The following is a 26,307-nucleotide window of genomic DNA, read 5'->3' as shown; positions in this document are numbered from 1 at the left end:
TGACTCCTTGCACCATAGCCGACTGTGTATACAAGGACTGTGGCTCCTTGGGCCATACCCCGCTGTGTATACAAGCACTGTGACTTCTTGGGCCATATCCCAGTGTGTATACAAGTACTTTGACACTGTTCGCCATACTCCACTGTGATACAAGCACTGTGACTCTGTTGGCTGTACCCCACTATGTATACAAGAACTGTGACTCCTTGGGCCATAGCCCATTGTGTATACAAACACTCTGACTCCTTTGGCCAAAGCCAACTGTGTATACAAGCACTGTGACTCCCGGGCCTTATCCCACTGTGTATGCAAGCACTGTTATACCTTGGGTCATACCCCATTGCGTATACAAGCACTGTGACTCCTTGGGCTGTAGCCCACTGTGACAAGTTAACGCAAGCAAAGTTAAAAAAATTAATAAAAGTAAAAAAAACTGTTTATTTGTGCTTTCCACATTGTGTATACAAGCACTGTGACTCCTTGAGCCGTACACCACTATGTATACAAGTACTGTGACTCTGTTGGCCATACCCCACTGTGTATACAAGCACTGTGACTCCTTGAGCCATAGCTCACTGTGTATACAAGTACTGTGACTCTGCTGACCGTACCCCGCTGGGTGGGTGGGAGGGCCCAAGCACAATTCCATCTTGCACTACCTTTCATTTCTGTCACTGCTGTGTGACAATGTTTCACAGAGGTGCTTTAAACTGTGGTGTCTGTGCCGCTACTCTGTCGCTTATTAACCAGCCAGTAATATTGTGAGCTGTGAGGTGGTCTAAATTGGCTGTAAATGACTGTAAATGAGGTTAATAATACTCTAGGAACAAAAAGAACAATAAAAACAAAACAAATTATTCGATTTTAGATTTTTTTTTGTCAATTTTTGTAAAAAATCCAAATCCAAAACCAATCACAGCAGTTTGGCAAACCAAATCCAAAGCCAGGCGATGAATTAGAGAATATCCAAATCCAGCAAAAATGGTCCAGCGCACATCTCTAGTTTATTCCCCTCTCACATTATTGCCGGATTTGGGGAGTCTGCTATACAATAACGCCTGACTATTGATCTGTGGCATACAGAGCCAAAACATACCTGTGCTGGGACGCTAGCACAGATGACCACAACTATTTCAGAGAGGTAATATATAATAACTTGCTGCTTTTTTATCACTGATTTTAAGGGGTCTATTTAGTAAGCAGTGTTAGGAGACAGAGTGAAAAGTGATAAGGTGCAAGCCGATCTGCTCCTAACTGCCATCTGACAGGCTATGTTTGAAAAATGACAGTTGGGAGCGGATTGGCTGGCACCTTATCACTTTTCACTCTGTCTCTTAACACTGCTTAGGAAATAGACCTCTAAATCTCTTATAACACAGATATTAACACATGGAGCAATTGGAAGCACGTCTAAAGGTGCCCACACACATAGCGATGTGCTCATGATCCGACATCATGTGTGATTTCCCTTGGACTCTCCTCCGGGAGCTCCCCGGTAGTCCTACACACGATTTGGAGTAAAAAATCCAATCTGACTTAAGATCTATCGTGCATACTAACTTTTTTTATTTTTTCCAGTGCATTGTGTCCCAGATTGTCAGATCTGCTCTACTGCACGGCACATCTGACGATGCGATTTGCAACCAGCGGGGACGCGCATCACATCGTGATCGTGAGTGGGGACTCATGATTTACTCTCAATTTGGCCATATTTTACACGATCTGTCGTTCCAATGTGTCGGAATCGGCCAGATCGGGTAAAATATCGCTATGTGTGTGGCCAGCTTTAAAGAACTTGTGCATTGATAGACTAAGCCTACCCATGAGAACAGCTTGTTATTTGCAACATTCTATTTATGTAATTTTTCAATAGAAATACACTGTGGATGTGAGTTTATTACTGTGATACCATCCAATGTTCAAATGATATCTTTTAGTCTCAAAATAAATAATGTTTGTATTTATGTATATTTGAGCCTCTCAGTGATATTTTATTTATTATAACGTACACCTAGGCATATAATTAGCACAGTGTCAATTTATTATTTTTATGTTCTATCATTTTTTTAAGTTTTTGCCAAACTTCGTACACTTGCTGCTGTTTTTACAATAGGATTTACTAGCACCAGGAGTTAATTACCTACTGTGTATTCTTTCCACACAGTTGTTTATTCAGACTTGGAAATGCCCAGAAATCACAGGGTGCTTAGTCTGGGCTATATGGAGGGTATTCCAGTGTTGTTCCATTAATTTCAGTCAGCTCTGCCAATGCAACAGCAGCAACATGTGGTCGGGCATTGTCTTGGAGAAAAAAAACTGTTTTCTCCTGAAATGTGGTCAATTCATCCTCATGGCTCCAAATGGGTTTTCAGGAAGTTTGCATAGTAGTCGCCATTAATTCTCTGTCCACGGGGAACTCAGTGCTGTAGGATCGTACTGTGTATTAAAGAACAGCAGAAGTATGACTTTACACGCCAAAGGAATCACACAGAATTTTCTGGCAGAGGCAAATTCAAGTGTTTCCATACACTGGACTGTTGTTGGATTTCAGATCATGACGAATCCACGATTCGTCACATGTCACAACCAACGTCAGGAAATTGGGTTTCCTCTTCAATATTGAAACAGTGTTCTCGCAGAATTCAACTAGTCGTCGCATCTGCTCTTCTGTGAGATATCTGGGTACCCACCTGGCACACACGCGATACATTTTCAGTTCCTTTGTCACAATATGCTGAACCTATTTGAATGAGATGCCAAGTGAAGCTGAAAGTTCGCGTAAAGTTACCCTTCTGTAATTTTAAAACATCTCCACAGCTTTGGCAATGTTGACATCTGTACCTGCGGTGGATTGTCCCAGAACGCGCTTTGTCAGTCACTTGCGTATTACCCACTTTGAAGTGTTTCCACCACCGAAATACTGCAGCATGGCTAATTGTTTCTCCACCGTATGCTTGTTGTAATGTTTCATGAGTTTCACTGCCGCTTTTTTCAAGTTTAACACAAAATTCAATTACACATCTCTGACGTAATCTCACAGACATGTCTTCCTCATCCGCCATGACGAAACGTACGAAGAGCTTCCACTCGCTGTGACCAAACAAAGAAGACTACGGCAGTCCAACTGCAGGTTAATTCACATCGATGTATGAGAGTAGATAGAGAACACTTTTTCGTCAAACTTAATTTGACAGGTACCACGCCCCCAGCCCCTCCCATTTACCCTCCTCCTGGCACTCCCACTTTTCCTCCCCTTTTTGATATCGCTTCATATAAAATTTTATATGAATTTATAGCTTTTAATATTAAATGAAAATAAATTCATATTAAACGATATCTTTTTGATAGGGTTTGATAAATAAATCTAAATCAAATGTATATAAATGCGATAGATCTTGATATAAAATGTGTTCAATGCTTAAACAGGCAGTATTGTTGTTAAACTTCGTGATAGCTATAAAAGTAAATACATCTTTATCTAACAGCCAGCCATGCCTACGAACAAAAGAAACGGTGCGTCGCGCCGTGCCGCTAATCGAAAAAAGCGGATGAAAAAGGCGTATTACACGGTATTGAACCCCGGCAGTTATAGCGGCTTTGATAAGTATTATAAGGCCAATAAAGACGTGTTTAAAAGAACGGAAATTAAAAAATGGATTCAAAAACAAGATGCGTATACGTTACATAAACCGGCTAGGAAATTCTATAAAAGGAACATGATCTGCGTATCCGATATAAATCAGCAATGGCAATGCGATTTGGTATCGCTGATAGACCTTGCGAAGTACAACGATGGTTTTAAGTATATATTAACAGTTATCGATATATTCAGTAAGAGAGCCTGGGCCGTAAGCCTAATGTCTAAGAGAGCAGCAACCGTCGCTAGCGCTTTTGAAAAAATATTTCAGCAGGGCTGCGTGCCAAAGAAGCTGCAAACCGACCGCGGTAAAGAGTTTCTAAATTTCTCGTATCGAATTGTGACCATTTTGTTGTTACGCCTGTTAATTTCAACAGTCCGTAGCAATGGTACATAACTATCACCGACCCTCTGGTGTTCGATAATGTCTGTGTACACGTACAACGTATATTGCCCCCCGTTGATGTCGGCACATGGCTTTAAAAACCTAATTTTAGGTTGTAAACCCAGTATCCTTGTCAGCTTAACACCGGCAGTGATCTGGAGTGCCAGGAGGAGGGTAAATGGGAGGGGCTGGGGGCGTGGTACCCGTCAAATTAAGTTTGACGAAAAAGTGTTCTCTATCTACTTATGAGCTTCACAATAACCAGCATAGCATTGCCACGTCTACCTATGGGACATAGGCAGTCTCATTACTTTTCAAGCAGGATAGATAGATAGATAGATAGATAGATAGATAGATAGATAGATAGATAGATAGATAGATAGATAGATAGATAGATCTTGCAGAAAAGCCATGTTTGGTTACAGTTCCTGTGTTCTGTTGTGTTACAAGGCTTAAACACATTTACATGGCATCAGAATACTGGCTATGAGGTCTCCACAGCATTGAGCAATTTTGATGTGTTTGTACAGCAGAGAATGATGTTTGTATTGCTACTGTTAGTCTAACTGACAAATCAAAAGAGTTACAGGCTGGTCCACTATTGAATCTTGCTGACACTTGTCTATGCAGAAGGTAATAAAGAATTAAAGTTTGATGAAATATGCCAACCAGTTAATAATGGTATTATGGACAAACTCATTTAACAATCAAGTGGAAAACACAATAAATATACAGTCATGTGGTGCTAATGACTGGTAATGAAATGTAATTATGGTGCACTCACAAATGAACTTATCAGTGACAAAATAGACTGACATTCACAATAACAGAATTTGCAGCCACCTCCTGTGAGAAATTACTGACATTATACATGGCCATACACAGTGGCGGAACTAGAGAGTGGTGGGCCCAGGTGCAAGAATATGCTTTGGGCCCCCAATGCAGTGCCCCATATACAGTGCCCCCAGTAGTGGTCTCCCTATGCAGTGCCCCCAGTAGTACCCCTCATACAGTGCCCTCAGAAGTGGTCCCCCCTATACAGTGCCCCCAGTAGTAGTCCCCCTATGCATTGCCCCCAGTAGTAGTCCCCCTTATGCAGTACCCCCAGTAGTAGTCCCCCCTATGCATTGCCTCCAGTAGTAGTCCCCCTTAGGCATTGCCCCCAGTAGTAGTCCCCCTATGCATTGCCTCCAGTAGTAGTCACCCCTATACAGTGCCCCCAGGCAGCTCCCTCTATACAGTGCCCCCAGTAATGCCCCCAATACAGTGCCCCTAGTAGCGGCCACCATCCCCTATATAGTGTCCTCAGTGGCACCGCCCTCTGCAGTGCCAGTGTCAGTGCCCCTTACACACAACCCCCCCCCCACAACTTACCTGAATCCCCACTCCTGTCCCAACCGCCACTGTCTGCTCCTCCCGGCCCACTCTGCTGCACTATGGGAGAGATGTTGTGATATCTCTCCCATCACCCGCAGTGGACTCAGCAGCCAATGACAGTCTTTCTGACTCTCATTAGCTGCTATAACAAACACACAGCGCCGCTGGCGGTGGTGTATTTGTTTCTGTGTAGTGCGGATTGCTAACACTGCGGTCTGCACTACACTTAAATGCTGTGGGGCCCGGGGAACACTGGCGGCGTGTGCAGCCGCCCTGTTGGATGCAAGTAGCTATGGGCCCCAGCACCACAGTGGGCCCCGGTGTAAACCACCAGCTGCACCGCCGCTAGTTCCGCCACTGGCCATACACATACAGTATACATTTTGCATGAGCCATATACAAAAGTGTCCAAGAATTTAAAAAAGGAGGCTAGTCATATATGTCCTGCATTTGACAATTGCTAAAATGCTTGTGGTGAGTTCAGCCATTTTGCAAGGTCATGCAAATCAAAAATCAGAAGTGATAATGGACAGTCCTAAACAAGCAGCCTGCCAAACAGAATAAACACCAGAGTGCTCACAACATACACCACACCAGTTACAGGCTTCCATTGTGAATAAATCTCAGTGCTGAGGAAGGTAAAATATTTACCACCATTAATGACAAAAAGACCCACAATGCCATCAGAGTGAAAATTAACACATGTGCCAAGTCCAATGTCATGGACCTCCTCCGCTGAACTAATAGTAACATACAGGTGGACCATGCTCAAAGAGTGAACCTTATAACCTACAGTAGTCAAATGATCTAGACTTTGATCATGTATGTCATTAACTTCTCAACCATTCTGTTACTATTTAACATAGTGGACAGTGATGTTAAGCCACTCCTTATTTTGCCGAATAGTGTCAAATTGGGTTTAATCTTGCTGGGAACAAATGTACATGTTATCCAGCAGGAAATTCCAGAAATGAAACAATTTGCAGATTTTTGTGATAGTATCTTTGACAAATTGCCTGTTTCCCTTCACATGCATCTAGACAATTTTGACACACTCATACAGTAGTATGTGCTCCCAGACGGAGACCATTAGCCATGAAGAACAGTCATTTCCGAACTAAACCACATGACAGCACTTGGAGTAATCACCTCTGTGGGGAATGCAACTCAGCAGGTGTCTGCCATGGTGACTGTCATTAAAAAGGATGCATCTGTAGTGTACACATCTGATTGACTCAGTACACTTGAACAAGGAATTCACGGTAACAGATCACCCTCTTAAAACTGTGGAAAAGGTAATTACGGAAAATCCTTTTACTAGAATCTACACAAATTAAGTGATATTTTAGCAAATCACTGTTTGAGGGCTAATGCAGTGAAAATATTGTTGATGACATCCCTATTTGGGGTCCCACTATGAATGGGCATGAATAGCACCTCACCAAAGTGTTAAAGATAACTGTTCCATCAACATGAAAGTCAACCCTGACAAATGCCGGTTTCAGGTAATATAAGTTCCTTACTCGTGTCATCTGCTCACCTCACAGGGTATCAGGGCCAACCCATTCAAGACACTGGCCTTTCAACAGGTGCCCATCCTTTCTGAGAAACTAAGCCTTCAGTGTCCCTGGGCATGACAAATTACTTATCTACTGTAAATTTCTGCCCCACTAATGTGAGATTAGTCAATTGTTACACCTGGACACTGAGTGGTGTTAGGGTGCACACCATGATGGTGCCATTTCTCAGCTAAAATCAATGCTTACCAACAGTTCAGTCCTTCAATTCTTTGATATACATCTCCTGGTCCTCATACAAGTGGATACCTCTCAGCACAGTCTAGGTACTGTATGCATGCAGCCCAGTAAGCCTGTTGCTTTTGCCTTCTGAGCTCTCACAGAGACAGATAACCTGGATGGGATGGAGCTGGATGCGTTGTCCTCCAGGTGTCTGCTAGAACATCTTCTTTGCTTTCCATGAGTTCACTTCATCTGATGGTATCCTCATTAGGATTCAATGCTACATCATACCCTATGCACTGTATAGTTTTTATGCCACCCAAGTGCATCAAAGGCACCCAGGGTGTGAGGTTACTAAACAAGGAGTGAAGGAAGCTCTCTTCTGGCCATCCATGCTGGCTGATGTTGAATGAGACATTGCTGCTCCGCTCCTATCATGTAAGGGTAGTCCTCTTCCATTCCTGATCTACCCAGGTCCATTGTTGTGACTGACACCTCATATTTGTGGATTCAAAATGAACTATTTACCTAAAATCATTAGCAATGCAGTTATAAACAAGAGAAACTTCTCAGTAAATGGAATGCCACAACAGCTCTTCACAGATAATGCCATGCAGTTAATGAGCACTGAATTCAAAAACTTCAATGGGACATCACCCACATTATTCACAGTCAAATTGACAGGTTAAAAGAGCAGTTTCTACTGCAAAACACCTGCTTGAAAAGTGTTCAAGAGATGGGTCAGATTTATTTCTGTCATTGCTGAATTTACTAAAGACTCCAATGGGATGTACTGCCTTCACCTGCACAGTGCCTCCTCTATAGGTGCACCCACACTGTCATCCCCATGTCCAAGTGCAACATAATGCCAAAGGTATAATGCAATGTCCAAAGTGCCTTGGCAAACTCTAGTCAATGGCTCAAGTCCAGCTATGGCAAATCATCACACTGTCTAAGCCATCTGTATCCAGGGCAAGCTGAGTGCATCCAAACCCCTGTAGGATTTTGGAAGTTAGGCACTGTGCCAAGACATATTGACAGACCCAACAGCTATGTTGTCAAAGTTGATGCTACCTTGCTTGAGAGCAACAAACCTCAATTGCTAGGGGTGCCTGAACCTGTAAAATCACCTCTTTCACCACCTGCTGAAGGTGAGCACCATCATGAACAGAAACTCAATCCTTGATTCACCCAACAGACCACATCTGGGACTGAAGTGTCTCATAAAGAGTCTGTTTCTCTTGCTCCTTACTTCATCACCAGATCTGGCAGAATCTCCAGGCCCAATCCCAGGACTATGGTCCTCATTCAGAGGCGCTCACAAAATGCGAGCGGTCGCTCTTAATGAGGGCGGCCGCTAGGGTTTTGAAGTGCAGCCTTCTGGTCGCTAGCTAAGCTGTGGGTTACCACCCACAGCTTTAGCAACCAACCAGGATGATGGTCATGACGGTCAAGAACATCGCGACCATCGGGGCTTGCGACGAGACCCTAAGGTTGGGTCTCGGCAACCGCAAGCCCCAGGGAGCTTCCTGCTCTGATCGAGCAGGAAGCTCCCCACTGACATCACTGCTGATATCAGTGCGGCCACCCACAAAATGGCAGGCATTCCTTAAGGAATGCCTCCATTTGTGAAACCACCCCCCGGCCACGCCTACAAAACGGGCCGAGCTTTCGATCAACATCGACAGCCACCCCTTTTGTTGTGAGCTTCGGAGTGAGAGAATTTCTCTCTCACTCCAGGGCTTGTGCACACGCAGTGCGGCCGCTCTTCCCCAGCCCCCTTGTCAGTCACCCCACCTCTTCCCCAGACCCTATGTCACACAACTCTCTTACCCAGCCCCTGTGTCACGCACCCCTCTTCCCCAGCCCATGTCACACACCCCTTTCCCAGATCCTGTGTCTCACACCCCTCTTCCCCAGCCCATGTCACATACCCCTCTTTCCCAGATCCTGTGTCACACACCCCTCTTCCCAGTCCACGTCACACACCCCTTTCCCAGATCCTGTGTCACACACCCCTCTTCCCCAGCCCATGTCACACACCCCTCTTTCCCAGACCCTGTGCCGCACACCCCTCTTCCCCAGCCCATGTCACACACCCCTCTTTCCCAGACCCTGTGCCGCACACCCCTCTTCCCCAGTCCATCACACACAGCCCCTGTGTCTCTCACATTTTCCCCTCTTTCCCAGCCCCTATCACATCTCCCTCTCTTCCCCAGCCCCTGTCACATGCCTCCCTCTTCGCCAGCCCCTGTCACATGTTCCCCTCTTCCCTAGCCCCTGTCACATGTCTCTCTCTTCCCCAGCCCCTGTGTCACACACCCCTCTTCCCCAGCCCCTGTATGACACACACCCCTCTTCCCAAGCCCCTGTGTCACACACCCCTCTTCCCAAGCCCCTGTGTCACACACCCCTCTTCCCCAGTCTGTCACACACAGCCCCAGTCCATGTCACATCTCCCCCTCTTCCCCAGCCCATCACATCTCCCCCTCTTCCCTAGCCCCTTCACATCTCCCCCTCTTCCCCAGCCCCTGTCACATCTCCCCCTCTTCCCCAGCCCCTGTCACATGTACCCCAGCCCCTGTGTCTACCACCCCTTCATCTATATCTCCTCACCACCTAACATGTGACTCTCTAGCCTTCCCTGCCTCTACCAATATGTACCTGCTGTGTTGCCTATATTTTTCAGTCTTCTCTGGCGGCTCTCACACCCAGCGGCTCCTCAGTCTGATTCAGCAGCGCAATGTCTTGACATCACGCTCGCTGCAACCGTCTGGCCTCCCTGTGTTTGCTGAGACTAGTCAGGAGAATCTACGCGCAATTGTTATGCCAGGTGCCCTGCTTATACAGCTGTCTGCAGAGGCTGCAGAGGCAAGGGGGACACATGATCTGGGCTCCTGAAATTCCTGAGGGTTCGGGGCCCCTCAGAATCTCGGGGCCCATTACAAGTGTCCCTTTTGTCTCCCCCTGTCGCCAGGCCAGGAGTGGACACATGGACAATAAATGCAGTGCAATAAAGAAATGTTGGGTGCCAGACCATCTCATGATACAAGAACAGGAAAACTTTATTTACACTCCTCCATATCCTCCAGCACAGTAAGCGTAATAGTTACAAGCTCTAGTTTGCCAAATTCCTTCAGCACAATACTTGCAGCAGATGATAAATGCAGTATTTTTTTTAAGCTTAATGATTACAGAAGATTAGTTATGTTCCACTCCAAATGAACACCTCCAGCACAGCCTTACACAAGTGACACAGCAGTGAAATGGAAGCACATACCCGGTGTTGCTGGGCCCAGTAGTTCCACTGCAAGTCAGCTCAACTTATACAGCATACAAGGGATACCAGATTCGAAGTTCTTCGTACTCATCTCAATTCTCAAGAGCGGCACATCCCCATTACACTGGGACACCCTGTATATCCATGTACTCTGCCACTAGCACACATCCCTCTATCCAGGGACCTTTCATTAGACGTGCTGGCAACTTAATGCAGACCATTAACCCTTTCATTGCAGAGCTTCTCTACTTCAGCACATGGTTATTCCGTACTCTTCAATGGGACTCCCCTCTAGCCCTGCTGTCATCTTGCACTGACCACTCCCTCACTATGGGACACTTCTCCAGGGGCTATCAGCCAGGGATCCAGTATTATAAATCATGCAGACACTCACCCTCTTACACACAGCTTTCTCTTCACAGGAGTTTCTTCAGTTTCTTCACTGGTCTGCTGCAGGGGTCACACTGTACAGGAGCTCTCTCCACTGCACACTCCTGCCTCACTGCAGGCATGCCACAGCCACACAGCATGTTCCCTCTCATCTTCCACAGGGGGCATCTCTTTAGTATCACAGGGCAACTCTTATATTTCTCCCAGGAGTTCCTCCTTTTGCAGGGGCTTTCCCTTCTCATGTGGAGCTACTTATAAGGGGGCCCTCTTTACTTTACATGGGCTTTTACTCTATCTACAGCTCCCCTGCAGCATTGTCATGGTTACTTCCCCTCTTGAACTCTGTAACTAGGGACTTCTCTGTTTAAGACCCCTTATTGCCTAGGGGCATTGTATTCTCATCGAATATACAAATTGTAGCTCATGGCAGTTTCCATGCACCCCCCTGAATGCCAGGGTACCGTTGGACCTCCCTCCTCCCATCCCGCGGCCCCAGCATAAAATGGCTGCCCTCCTACATGAGGACATGGGGGAACCTGAGTCTTCATAGACTCAGTCCCCAACATCACAGGCTGGAGCCATGGCCGGGACATAATTGTGCCTGCCGCAAGGCCACGCCACCTTTTTGACCAGTGATGCCTCGCCCCTGTGTAGCCTGTTTCCCCCTGCCCTCCCAGTGATTGACAGATGATATCGCCAGGAGGTGGGGCTAATTGTGACATCGCTGTTAGGTGGGGCTTAATTGTGGGGCAGAGCTTAAGTCCCACTCTGCCGGGTACTACACCCCCCAGTGGCCATGTTAGATACCAGTTTTCTTTGCAACCCTAGACCTACTTTCCATAGGAAGGAGTGGGATTCCAGGAATCAATGCCATCTGAAGATGACGTTGGTTCTCACAAGCAAACTGATTAAAAGGCTGCCTCATCTGGCTCCTAATACTAAATGGGCCAGTTACAAAAAACATGCGGAAACACTAGTGTAACAGGTCCATGATGATGAATGATGAACAGGCCATTAACACTTTGAATTAATGCTTTCATTTTTAAGACATTTCAAAAAGTTACAGTACTTAAGATTACCAGCAGGAAATTCCAATTTCAGGGTTATACTTGGCTCTTCAGATGTCCAAACAGTTACTCTTTAAACCCATTCTGAACATATAATGTCTGCAAGTTCGCTATTCCTTCTGTTAAATTGCTTGAATGCAATTTGGTTCCACACATTCACTTAGCAATAATCAGCAACTAAAAGAGAGCCCACTAATTTTGGTATAGGTCAACTAAATAATTAACAAACCTAACCCCCTTCTATCCTGAACGTCTTTACCCTATAGACAATATCTCTGGGGTACACATAGCACACACATACAGCATTGTTCTAATCTTCAGAGCAAGTTTTCTTTATCCCTATGTGGCACACTGCTGCTTCCATCTCTCTACTCTTTCTGATCCAGCTAGTTTCTCCTGGATTACTTCCCTGGAATACTTAATTCATCCCGCGTTTTGTACCGCATTTGCTTGACAAAACAGCTTTGTGTTACAAAATTTTTGGTTACTAAATTGATAATAGCCAAACTCCAAATATGTGCATGACATTAAAATTGTTATGAAAGTGTGCAATATGTTTTGTTCAATTTATTTTCTTATAGTTTTAAGTGAACTACATTCTATCAATAATCTGCTTTGTACTCCATAAATGAATTGAGTTGGGTTTATGCTGTAATTTAACACTTATAACACCAAGTAGTGTACCATAACATATACAGTAATATTGTGATATTACATTTATTTGTTTTAAAAAGGGGGATACTGTACATTACATATTCTTGGATTTTCCTTGGATAATAAAGTATATTTATAACTTACAGGACATGTAACAATCACAAATCATTTGTTAAATTATTTTCCTGGACTGGACCTTGAAAGGAGAAATATCCATGGATTTACCGCTTTGATGAAAGCATCAATTCAAGGCAGAACAGACTGTGCTAGAGCATTAATGTTAGCAGGTAAGTGTATTTCTATTTAATAAAATTCTTGTCAGGTTACGGACACGCTTGAGAGTACAATTTGTTGTAGCCTACAGTAAGTATGTATAAAAAAAAGGAGTCTTAATTTGGGTATACATTATATGATGTGCAACTCAGCAATGGTGCGATGTGATAAAACAATACATTGTGGGCTCTGTACACACTGCACAATACAGTGTACGATGGCGTGATGTATTGTTACATGCTGCATGTAACAGTACCGCGTCATTCATTGAATCGTTCCATCGTCTGTGCAGAACAGCAGATGAGACGATGCGATGAATGACCGTCCTTAATGATGGATCGAACATGCACACTGGAGCTCATTCAGACCCGCTCACAAGATGCGATCGCTCGCTGGCCAGAAGGGGCTGGATATTTAAATTAAGCCGTTGCACTGCGTCGCGTAAGGACGCCCCCTGTGTGTTAGTGAGCTATGGCAAAATGCTCTCGCAAGTATATGAAGACGCCCCCTTGCTTCTCGCAAAACACATGTCATCTCCGTAAAATGTATGATTAATCGGGACCATCATGAGCCATCGAAGTAGCTCACAGTCCTTGGGGTTGCCTTTCCCCGCCACAAGCACTGCGATCAGTGCGGGCTGACATACATGCAGGTGACGTGTACAATGACGCTACTTTGCTAATTATGCACGCCCTTTAAACAGTGTTTTGGGGGACTGACACGCCTGCGTTTGCAACACCACTCCCCCGTTCACAAGCACCTTCCCCTGTTACCACCCACAAACCGCACTGTCACTCAAAGCAATCTGTCACTCAAAGCAGCGACCTATTAGTGGCTTATGAGCTACCAAAATCAGATCGCAATGAATGGCTTGGGCACACACACTACGAATTTTACGCATGTGCAGTTGGGCGAAAATCGTTCACAGCGAGCGACCGCACCTTAGCGAGTGGGTCTGAATCAGGTCCACTATACGGTGTGTACGATATCTCATTCTGATCTGCATCTTTAGACTGCAGACATAGCATTATACTTTATTTTATAACCCTTTGTAATGCTGGGTACACTGGGCAATACATTGGCCGATCAATTGATCGGCCAATATATCTGCTGCCCGTCGGCCAGTGTGTACAGACGATATGTCTGTGAACTACGTTTTTCACAGAGATGTCGCATTGACTGTGCTGCACAGCCAATGGACAGATATGTCTGCAGATATATCTGTCAGGTGTGTACCCACCTTTAGGCTCAATTGTTAACTGTCAGACTAGGGCTTTTGTTTTGTCTTACCCTAGGGCTGTGGCACAGCTAACGGGGTGGTCAAGGGGCAGATGTGGCACATGCTCTGAGTGACAGAGAAAGGGGGGGCACCAACAGGGGAGAAGTGCAACATTCTATCAGGGTTCCCCACATGTCCCAAAACAAAAAAATGTAAAACATGTAAAGATTGAAAAATACACTTGATTCAAAGAATAAAGCATATGGAAAATATATATTTTTGTTTATTATAGTGGAACAAGTACTACTTGTTTTTTAGGTTCCATCATGCAAACCACTGGCAGTAGTTACTGCTGGTGATAACAGTGTTATCATCGGTAACCCTATAATAAAGGAAAAGTGTACTTACCTGACCTCCTTAGGCTCTGTGTAGTGTTAAACATGATTGTGCTTCCAGCTGTCCACGCCACTTCTGAAAGGCAGGCACTAGCCTTGGTTCTATCTACAACATCCAGAAGAGGAGGATGGAAAGGCATGAAGAGGGCTAAATGGAAGATGAGGAGGATGAAGTTGTGGTGTATGAAATAAATAAAGTATGGGAGAAGATTTGAGACAGAGTGAGAGTCTGAGACAGACACACAGGGCGGGAGGAGCAGGAACAAATGGCAAATTTCTGAGGGGGAGAGGTATTTTTATTATATGTACCTACATGGCCACATCCTCCGTGGAATGGACTGCAGTGCAGCAGCAAAACAAGAGTCCTGACCAGGCCAAACAAGAGGATGATGGGTGAGCAGAGCTCAGGGGGCAGGGTATATGTGCATCTCTCTTCACCTGTGTCATGCAACAGCCGCTAACTGCCTCTCATTCAAAGGACTGTCACTGAATGAATGGTAGTTAGCACCCAGGATCTGTCACAGGCCACCGCTGCGTCTTGTTGGGCAACAGTGCTCTGGTCAGCTCTCGTAGGCTTGTTGCTAGGAGACACCGGTCTGCTTTTCCATGAGGTCTTCCTATCCGGCTTCTCCATCATCTCTGCCTTGCTCGGATTGGTTTCCTCTCCTAGTGATATGCATGTATACTGAACTGGAATTGGAGTGAACAGATCAGGTCCACTGGGTGACCACATGCCTAGTGACCTGTGAAGGCCAGCAAGACCGGGGATACACTCCAGAGACAAAGGTGACCTCCGGAACTCAGAACATTAGTACTGGTAGATTGGAAATCAGAACTCAGGCCAAGAATCAAAGTCTAATGTAGTCAGAGTACAGCTTGAGAAAGCTGCAACTCTGGTACTGCTCTGATGCAAGACTTGGAACTAGAACTGATTGAGGAACTCAGAAACTGAGAGTCAGGATAGTAATACAGTTTACTGGACACCTCAGTTTACAGACAGTATACTGCACACTGAACCCTAGCCCTGGTACTAGCAGCCTTCTCTGAACCATCCCAAGACAATTGCACAGAGCACAGAGTAACCAATACAAGGTCAGCACAATAGTATAACCTGAATAACCACAGAACACAGAGTAATATAATAAAGGTAACTTGCATGAACTGTCCCAGCGGCACTGATGTAGAGCAGAGTCCACAGACATGTACTAGGAGCAGGTCTGTATGCAGCATGGAGGCTGCAGTATAGAAAATAGAATGCAGGTAACAATAGCAAATAGATAAGTCTGAATGCAATGTGGAAGCTGCAACGCTGGCAGAAATAGCTGAGGATGGTATCCAAAGAGTTGTCCATGAAATAACAATGGAATTCACAGGAGACATGATATCAGAACACAAGGAATGAATCCTGGGAAGGAAACATGTTGTTCAACCAATGTGCAGATTTAAATAGCAAACAGTCCATTCCTATTGGAGCAGAGGATCAGGTGAGCACTGCTGAACTGCTCAGGGGCATCAGGTAATTGCAATGGACTGTTTCTGCATAGGCCAGCAATGAAGGAGTGTCTGAGCTTGTCAGAAATGCTAAAACCCAGAATCGTGACACTGCTGTTGTTTTATCTTAATCCAGTGCTGATTAAAAAATTGTAATTAAGTCATACTTGCCGACATCTGATTTTTCCTCCCTGGGAGAAGTGGGAGGAGAAGCAGGAAGGAGGTGTTGGGGCGGCGCCAGTCGGGATGCATAATTAAGCTCTGCCCCCTCACGGTGCGTATTTAAATAAGGGGCATGGCCAAATGCCCCATACTCACGGACCTTTCGGTTCACAAGAAAATTCTCCTTATTCTGCCCACTTCACTAGGAAGTGGGCAGAATGTGGAAGAAGTGCCTACCCTTCTGGGGGTACATTGGGTTACCCAAAAAATCAGGAGCCTCACGCGACTTCTGGGAGGGTTGGAATGTATGAATTAAGTTCTCTGTGTGCTGATATAAAAATAGTAATCCAGTAGCCTGTGTGCTGATAAAAATAGTAATCCAGTGTCCTATGTGCTGTTAAAAATAGTAATCCAGTGCCCTGTGCTGATAAAAAATAGTAATCCAGTGCCCTGTGTGCTGATATAAAATAGTAATCCAGTGCCCTGTGCTGATAAAAAATAGTAATCCAGTGCCCTGTGTGCTGATATAAAATAGTAATCCAGTGCCCTGTGTGCTGATATAAAATAGTAATCCAGTGCCCTGTGTGCTGATATAAAATAGTAATCCAGTGCCCTGTATGCTAATAAAAAATAGTAATCCAGTGCCCTGTATGCTGATAAAAAATAGTAATCCAGTGCCCTGTATGCTGATAAAAATAGTAATCCAGTGCCCCTGTGTGCTGATAAAAAATAGTAATCCAGTGCCTGGTATGCTAATAAAAAATAGTAATTCAGTGCCCTGTGTGCTGATAAAAAATAGTAATCCAGTGCCCTGTATGCTGATTCATTTATTTTAAATCCTATTTTGTGCTTAAGATAAAAGTTCTAAATTGTGATTATTACAAAAATGCCACCAAAAAAGAGAAAATGTCAGGTAACTGATAAATTGTGTACTGACTTTCCTTATATTAAGAAATTTAAAGAGAATAACAATGAAACAGTGTTATGATCAATGTGCAGTGCTGTGATTTCAATTAGCCATGGTGGGAGGTTGGACATTATGGATCATATTAAAACAAAGAAACACAGACTTTCATCTCGGGATTCTTAATTTTCTGGGAAAGTGACCAGTTTTTTTACACCTGCCAAAATGGATAGTGAGTGCTCTGAATTGGCAGCATGTGAGGGAACTATGGCTTTCCATATGGTAGAGCATAATCATAGTTTCAGTTCAATGAACTGCACTTCAGAAATTGTAAGTGAAATCTTTGAAAAAATGACATTTACATCTGCACGGCAAAATCAACAGACCTTGCTAATATACTGGCACTGTACACGATGGAAGAAGTTGTTCGTGAACTGGAAGATGCACAATTTGTAACCGTTATAACAGACAGTTCCAATCATAAAGCCATGAAGTTAGTTCCTGTCTGTCAGGATCAGCCTGGGATCGGCTGTTACTTACCGCGGTGCCGGCTTCCCCTGACTAGCGAGCACGGTCAGATGTCAGGTGCGGCAGTGAGTGACACGCTGAGTATTCTCCCTGGGGCCCAGGTGACTTCGATGCAATTCTCCATATCCGAGATCCCGCGGCGGTGGTCATGGGCGCAGCCATGTTGTCTGTATCACCTGATAGGATCCTTATCCAATGGTAGCCTTGTCAGTTCTCAGTTGACTCTCTCCTCTAATGCACAGCTACCATAGGGTATAAAGTAGGACTCCAGGAAACAGGAAGTTGCCTGAGTAACTCTTTACTACACCTACAAGCTGCTTGCTGCTAAGCATCGTTCCAGGCTCCACGCTGCATACTTCCAGTGACTGTTTCCAGTGATATACTTCAGTGCTAAATTACTTACTGATCTCTTCGTTTACAGCTGCCTCGCCGTCTAGTCCCCTCTACTCCTAGTCCCCTGTCTGGAAGTCTCTAGGGCCAGGTCGTGACACTGTCCTTGTTCTCTACTTTGTGCCAGGTGTAGGTATCATGATGAAAATAATTCACTTTATTAATCTTCAGGGAGAAACTTCTGACCTGATTACGCGTTTGATTATTGACGTTCTGAACAATACAAGCTGACAGATAAAGTAATAGCATTATCTGCAGATAATCAGAACACTAACTTTGGAGAAGTCAAACATGGGGGAAAAGGCAATGTTTTTTATTAAACTAAAATCACATTTAAAAAGGAACATTTTTGCAAGGGTGTGTTGCTCACATTTTGCACAACAATATTCCATGTGCCAGTGATGTGTTACCAGTTGATGTAGAAACAATTATATGCAAGATATATTCATAGTTTCATATTAATACTGTCCATTTGACAAGTCTACAAGAGTTTTGCGATTTTGCTTATGTACAGTACATAAGGCATTTTACGACATTTGACATTGTTTCCAGCAGATGCTCTGATATCCTACTTACTGTACTTTCCCAAGCAACCTGTCCCAAACTCCTGAAAAAATTCTTTGCATCCAGCACATCTATGTTGTGGCTTACATTCCTACAGTTCCAGCTCAAAGTGTTCCACAATTGATTTAAGCAAATAGAAAAAGAGAAAACAACAGCTAAAGAACTATTGTATTAGCCATTCTCAACAACTTTGTTGAGAAACTTTGTGACAGAAGAAAAGAGCCTTTTCTGCCCACAGAAACCCACTCACTGCTACAACAATGGAACAATGAGAGTGATTTAACCACAGAATGTTTTCATAGAAGTGTGATGAGCTTTACGATGCCTGCGTGAACTAATGTATAATATTGAAAAGTGGGTAGCTCTAAATCTTACAGAAGAATGAGGTCATTTTTCATGGCTTAGGTTAACCTCAAAGGAAAATATTAGTTTATCTGGTTGTTAGGTCATCTTTAGCAGTTGTCAGCGCTGCCATAAGATATTGTGGAGCCCGGGACTGACAAAATAGGCAGGGCCCCTACCCCCCTCCCCCTACCCCTGCTACAAGTGTCATGAGTCATGACTTACCTTATCGCCTTGAAGAATGCTCCTTCCTTCTGGCTTCTTCTCGTCCAGGTCTGGCTGGCGTGGCTCCTCATGTGCCACGGCTCCTCTGACCTCTTACTTCCAGTAGCGTGTCGGTGGTAGGAGCAGACGTGGGCCCCCTCCCGTTCTGCTAGTGTCCAGGCCCTGGACACTATTAAGGCAAAATACAGGCTGTACATAGATTTTGGTCATGTTTGCAAATTTAAAGCACATTAACATTTGACAATTTATCCTGACTGTATGCATGTTCATTAATTAAAATAATGTGTCCACTGAAAAATTTAAGAAATATTTTCAAACACTCACACTATGATGTAGATAATGATGTTCCTGGACCCTTGCTTTCATTTTGTTTTTGAGAGGAGGAGTATTTGCATGAACTACTGTATGGATTTGTTGCATCAATTTTTGTTCTTAAGAATCTTCTGGTAAAACTCCACACAAGATAGTTGTACAAAATGAGTCTCACTACTAGACTGGTTCTTACTGTATCAATGTCTAACTATTTTAATCATCTGTCCATAGTTCTTACGTGAGAATACATGTTCCACTGAAGAGTTAGTTTCTGGAATTGAGAATAGAAATTCCACCACAGCTTAAAAGGGTGGGATGCATCAAGGGGAGAAATGCGGTCAAACACCAAAAAAGTGGGTTTGACCGCATTTCTCATATGCACCAAGACTTGGCATTATCCATAGAAGCCTATAGTGCCAATAGAACTCCCAGCACCTCCCGCGGCGCATGCGTCCTTCTGTGCATGCGCGGAAGGATGCTGGAGGGGGTTCTGGGTCATAGACCCGGAAGTCCCTCCACCGCAAAGGGCTGCTCTTATTGATAGAGCAGTCCTTTGAAGTGATCATCATGCATACCGGCGCTACCAATGCTGGCATGCATGCGATGACCGGCGGAATGCATTGCATCGTGAGTGCAATGCGTCATGCATCCCGCCCTAAAACAACAATTCTTTCCTCAATGAATTGTGATGGCACAGATATATTAATGCCAGTGGGGGAGCTAGGGTGTCAGCTTATAGGAATATATACACCCATAGGTGGAGCTAGACATGCCCATTTGGGCGGAGCTGACCACACCCCCTTAATGGCGCACCGCGCGTATATCCAATCTCCCTGAAACTACTTTTCAAAAGTAGGCAAGTATGAATATATGCATCCCATGATAAATGGAATGCTAGATTTTCGTATTATGATCCGGAGAAGGGGTAGTGCCGAATATGTTCTCCATGTAACGGCTTCTACGCACGCCTATGAAATAGGGATGTGCAGGCTCGGTTCTACTCGGTTCCGTTCGTTTTTTTTTACCGAATCTTATTGGCTATCCAAAACTCGTGACAGATGAAACCCAATAAGATTCGGTAAAAAAAAACGAACGGAACCGAGTAGAACCGAGCCTGTACATCCCTACTATGAAAATAGGATAACTGTTTTCAAATAATCTTTTGAATTGCACATAACTCCACATCATGCTGGCAATAATTATAATTACATATAGCATCAGTGGCGGCACTGGGGTCGGTGACACCCAGTGCTGCAAGTAAAACCCTTGCTGAAAAGGGGGCATGGTCTCGCTTGGAGGACAAGGCCTTACTGCAAACCCTCAGATTCATCAGTCTGGGGCATGACAGGCACTCCTGGAGATGTTCTTCTGCCCCCAGAGACTCTCCCTGCATTGCAGGATCCACCTCAGTGATCGAGAGCTGGGCGCTGCACTGTGATGTTAGTGCACAGCACTCGGCTTCCTCTCACTGAGGAGGAGCCGGCATTTTTGTGTCACTCCCTCAGTTTGACACTGGGTGCGGTCTGCATCCCCCTAGTAATTCCACTGCATAGCATTCACCTCATACTGGCCAGAATTCTTTCACATCCAACTCTGAAGAGATACAGAAACAAAATGCACTTTTTTTCTGGGCGCATTATATGTTTGCATCCAACGCTGAATGAGGTTAACTTTTTGAAATTGGTGAGTGCCCTCATAATTTCTAAATGTGTGGAGTAGCCTAAAGATTCTTTATTAATTTGTGGAAGCACCCCAGCAGCTGTAATCCATTTATGTGGGTGCATGAACACTATTGAACTATATTTGGGTCTAATATATTTAATTGTTTAGTACAGGTTGAGTCTCCCATATCCAAATATTCCGAAATACGGAATATTCCGAAATACGGAATATTTTCAGCATGACTGAGATAATGAAACCTTTGATTTTTGATGGTTTAATGTACATAAACTTTGTCTAAGGCACAAATTATTAAAAAGATTGTATAAAATAACCTTCAGGCTGTGTGCATAAGGTGTATATGAAACATAAATGAATTTCATGTATGTACACAAACTTTTTTTGATGCACAAAATTATAAAAAATATTGTCTAAAATGACCTGCAGGCTGTGTGTATAAGGTGTATATAACACATAAATGCATTCTGTGTGTATATCTGGGTCCCATTTCCAAGACATTTCATTATAATATGCAATTATTCCAAAATACGGAATATTCCGATATCCAAAATACCCCTGGTCCCAAGCATTTTGGATATGGGAGACTCATCCTGTAGTGGAATTAACTTTTAGAAATTTAAAGAACAAGAATAATTATTTGTAGGAGTAATTAATTGTACACAAAGGCCTTTATTGAACTGGACTGATGAGATCAACATGGAAATAGAAATCACACGTAAACAGCCATACACTGTAGATTTTTCAGACTATCTTGGCTCTGGGTGATAGAGATGACTTTGAAGTGGCTCCATAAATTGAATAATTCATTGTGACGATGTACAGTACACTGAATGAAATCAGCAGAACAACAATCTGCCATATGGAACATGTTTTTAACTGAAAACCAACAATCATGATTGTATTTTGGTGTTTATCTGGATTGGATGTACTTAGACTGAATGATAATAGTTCAGAACTTTATATTGGCTGGAAAAATCTTTCACTATATGTCCAGTTTAAGAATTGCCTTATATTATATAACTTGCCTTTTTAGAAACATTCAAATTGTATATATCTACCAATCACTCCTTTTATGAGTAACATTGCACTTAATTTTATTTCTCTATATATATTTGTACTAAATTGAGCTGTTCCAAGATGAACCAGTTTTCCAATCAAAGACTATGTGGAAAGGACAGCACAATGGCACGGTGTGTGAGAATGAGCGAAATTCAAATGAAAATCTATATAAATATATGAATATCAATTGGAATATGAACTTCTAACACAAAGATAGATGTAAATATAAGAATAAAATTTATTCACATAACATGAATTAAAACGTGAATCTCACGGTAGTAAAAAACCATGAATGTAAAAGCCTACAGTATATTGTAAGGAATAAATAAATAATATGTGATGAACAAAAGTCCCGACACTTGATGAATGAAAAATGAAGTATTGCATTCAATAAAAAGGTATGTTCTAATAAAGGATATATTGTAAACAAAAATCCTGGTACTAAACTTGGTATAGTGCACGTCACTGGAACAGATGGTTAATGACCTAACCTGCAGGTAGGTATGATGTTGTTTTACCGTGTCCAATTGTAACATTCAGTGCCCTTTCACAGGTGGATTCCCCTGGTCACACTATGGAAATATTCTGACTGCTGCCAAGAAGACAAAAGCGGGAAATAAACCAACCCACAAATAGCTATAGCAGAGAGAATAAAGAGTATTTCGAGGCGCTGTCAGAATATTAAATTTAATCCAAATGTATTACACAGTTAAATTCAATATATCCAATGCAATAAAATAAAACAATAAAACATAAGACAGTGGGCCTGATTCAGAGCCGGACGCTATTTGCGGATGGTCGTTCTGAAAAAGGGGCCGGATATTTAAATTAAGCGCTCGCTCTTTGCGGTCTGTTGACGCCTCTATGTCTGAACGAGCGAACGAAACATGCGCTCACTATTTTGAAAAAACACCCCCTGGCCGCTCGCATCATACGTCACCTACGCTATTTATTAGCTTAATCGAGTACATCGAAAAGTGTATGAACTGCTCGCTATTCTTGTGGTAGCATTTTCTTACCGCAATCATGCGAACAGTTCAGGCTAAAAGACAACCAAGTGACGTGGCCGATGACGCTGCTTTGTTAATTATGCACACCCTTAAAATGCCCATTTTGACCGTTTGGCAGTGTTGACTGCCGGGCCGAGCAGAACGAAGCAGCACACCCCACCCGCCCTCTGTGCATCCGGACCACTTCGGAGTAAGGTAAGGGGGTCATGGAGGGGGAGGGTAAAAAGCGCTTTGAACGGTGCCGAGTCGGGCTATGTGTAAAAGGGAGTCTGTCCCGGGTCTGATCTGGGTTGGAAATGTATTCCAAATCCTGGGTCAGACCCGAAGCTTTGATTTAAAAGGGGTATTAGTAGTCTTTATCCACAGGTGTGGAAAGATTGTATCCAATATATGGTCAAAGTACATTATTTCCAATAGAGGCATATTTATACAGGATAAAATAGCACTTTGCAGAAAAAATCTTAAGGTGCTCAGAGATGTGCTAAATTTCTTTAATTAGTAATGCAAACTAGCATTCACTCTCCAACCTTTGCTGACATATGGAGATAAGACTGTCACCTGTTTCTCTGATTCCTACACAGTCTTACAAGTCACAGACAGGACATTAATTTTCATAGATAATGTAGCTGTAGATATTTATGTCCCAGCACAAGTGGTGTATTTACAGTCAGTCTGCCTGCTTTTTTTATGCGGCCTCTCATAGAGAGCTGCTATTGCTGTGTAAGGCTGATCGGCAGTGGTACAGTCAATTAAAGGTTTATACCTTACCACCCGCGGCCACTCCAAATTAGCAGCTTACGTGATTACAGCCACGGGGAACAATGTCAGTGTTGACCGGTCAGTACTTTCACCCAGATGTCTCCGTCTGGGTGTCAAAAACTTCTGTGTAGCTCTGTGCAGTCTACTGGGATGTTCCTGTTATCCTATGCGTTATTAAAGAGTAGAATTATTAGGACCAGAATGAAAGCTCACTTGATGAAAGTCCTGATATACCAGTGAATTCTCGTACATGCAAGTCCGGGGTCTGTTCATTAGGTCCGGCTAACGCGTTTCTCTGTATCCACAGCTTTGCCAGAGGCTTACTTACCCCACCTCCACTTTCTCTGTGTTAAATACCCTCCTAAATGGTTTCAATGAACTGCAGGTGTTTATTTTGCAAATGGATTGGTTAGCAGTTAGTGCATATGAGTATATATTCATCTACAATGTGCAATAAAAAAATAATAGTTTAGACAAATTAACAATGTAAATATACTCATATATATCATATCAAACTCCGAAGAGATCGGTACTCACAACCACTTCGATTCTCTCTATTATTCACGTAAAGCGTTTCTAAAAACATATAAAAACTGCAACTAGCAAGATCGCTTCCAGGTTTCCATGGAAATGGGTGAAAAATAGGTCACGTTGGAAGTTGACACCAATCAGGTAACTTTTCTGACTCTCCTTCTTAAAACCCAAAAAGTCAGAATGATCGTGAGGCCCGTTTTTTTCCCCGTCAATCTATTGTAACAGTTATTTAGTTTGGCAGGAATAACTTTCTGCAACACATGTATTTTTTTGCAAGATGAGCAAATTTTTTTAAAGTAAGATGAATTACAGGTTATGCAATCAACAAAATGAACTGCATGTATTACAGGTTCAATGACATAACAAAATAACTAAATGGTTCATTAGACAACTCATTTCTTCCAATGTACTTCCAATTATAAATCAACACACTGATATTGCTAATGCTATGGAAAATAGTAGATAAATCATATTGGAATAGGTGGGAGTACCAACAGATAGTAATGCCACTGCTGCTGTGCCCTTTCCCTTGCTCCTGCTCACAGGAGTAGAGCTTGGGGAGCCAGGTGGGAGCAGCTTAAGGTAAGAGGACCCCGGATGGAGGGATCTTTCCAGATCCCTCTGCTGCATTGGGTGCTGTACGCCATCTCAAAATGTGTGTCACTGTCAAATTCCCCAAATAATGCTTTTATGCAACTTGATGAATTATATAATTTCCACATCCCCATATTATAGTATGAGGACTGTGGAAATTATCGGGGGACAATTGTAACCAGGAGATGTTAATAATATCTCCTGCGTTACATGTATGATGAATAACCCTGACACTTAATTTATTAAAAAATAGGTGAAAATCTTAATTTTCACCTACTTTTATATAAATTAAGTGATGATGAAAAGGCCCCTATGTTGCTTGTTATTGAAAATGGGCAGCTTCCCCACCTTTCTGTAACATTCCACCAGGGGCGTTTTAAGAGAGGAAGGGACCCGTGTGCAGACTCAGTGTGGGCCCCCTCCTCTTTCTGGCAGTGCCACGGTGCATTGGGTGCAGTAGATTCTGACTTTGTGCCAGAATCTACTGCGCATTTGCAGGTTTCCAGGAAAATGGCGCCTGCGCTGTTTTCCTAGGGACAGCAGTACTGTGCATGCACATGTCACTGGGAAAATGGCTGCTGAGCAGCACTATGGACAGATAAGTATAAACTATATTGGTGCAGGGTGTGCGGTGTGGGCCCCCCTGGACCTGGACCCATGTACACCTGCACCCATTATAGATACCCCCCTGCATTCCAACAAATCCTGCTCACTATTTCTCTTATGTTTGGTCCTTTCTCAATACTTCTTTATCCTTTCACAATCCATTCTGTCACATTCTCAGCATGTTGTTCTTTCTCAGCAGCACATTTGCTTTACACCAACAGTTCCTTTTTCCAGGGTATCTCCTTCTCACAAGTTCCACTCAGTTCCTCAGCACATCTCAATTTCTCTCCTTTAATACCATTTTTTTCTCTGAACTCTCCAGACTTTTCTCTTACACATTGAAATCCATGGCAATGGCATCACTTCTCAAAGTGGAGTCTTACACATGTAAAAGCAGGTAGGTTCTCCACTTGTACATTTGCTCCTAATTAGAGACGTGTGATTCGATTTTCCTGAAAACCGAACACACCTGAACGTAGGAGTTCCATGCCGAATCTAGTAATGGATCACTTTTGGGGTTACAATTAGAGCCAAGTCCCGGCTTGGGTCTGTTGTATGTTTGGAACTCAAATTTAAAAACTAAAGCTTGGGTTTTGGATTGCATGTAAACAGGTCCAAATGACTTGATGTTAGCTGTTTTCTATCAATTTTACAGAGACCAAAACTGAATCTGGACAGAAACACTTGCAGGTGGGTTTTTCAAAACCAAAACATCTGCACTAGAGATGAGT

At 43.4% G+C, this 26,307-nt stretch overlaps 1 protein-coding gene across 1 annotated transcript in view; it reads left to right on the top strand.

Annotated features, from left to right (window-relative positions):
• Nucleotides 1-26,307, top strand: part of ANKRD33B (ankyrin repeat domain 33B) — a 336,403-nt gene that overhangs the window by 208,569 nt on the left and 101,527 nt on the right. Inside the window, exon 3 of the mRNA XM_088445661.1 lies at nt 12,676-12,816. Coding sequence (XP_088301787.1) covers nt 12,676-12,816 — 141 coding nt within the window. The remainder of the gene's footprint in view (nt 1-12,675; nt 12,817-26,307) is intronic.

Source organism: Taudactylus pleione, unplaced genomic scaffold, assembly GCF_031769625.1.
Source record: "Taudactylus pleione unplaced genomic scaffold, aTauple2 ptg000386l, whole genome shotgun sequence".
NCBI lineage: Eukaryota > Metazoa > Chordata > Amphibia > Anura > Myobatrachidae > Taudactylus > Taudactylus pleione.
This window is presented reverse-complemented; position numbering and strand designations above follow the sequence as displayed.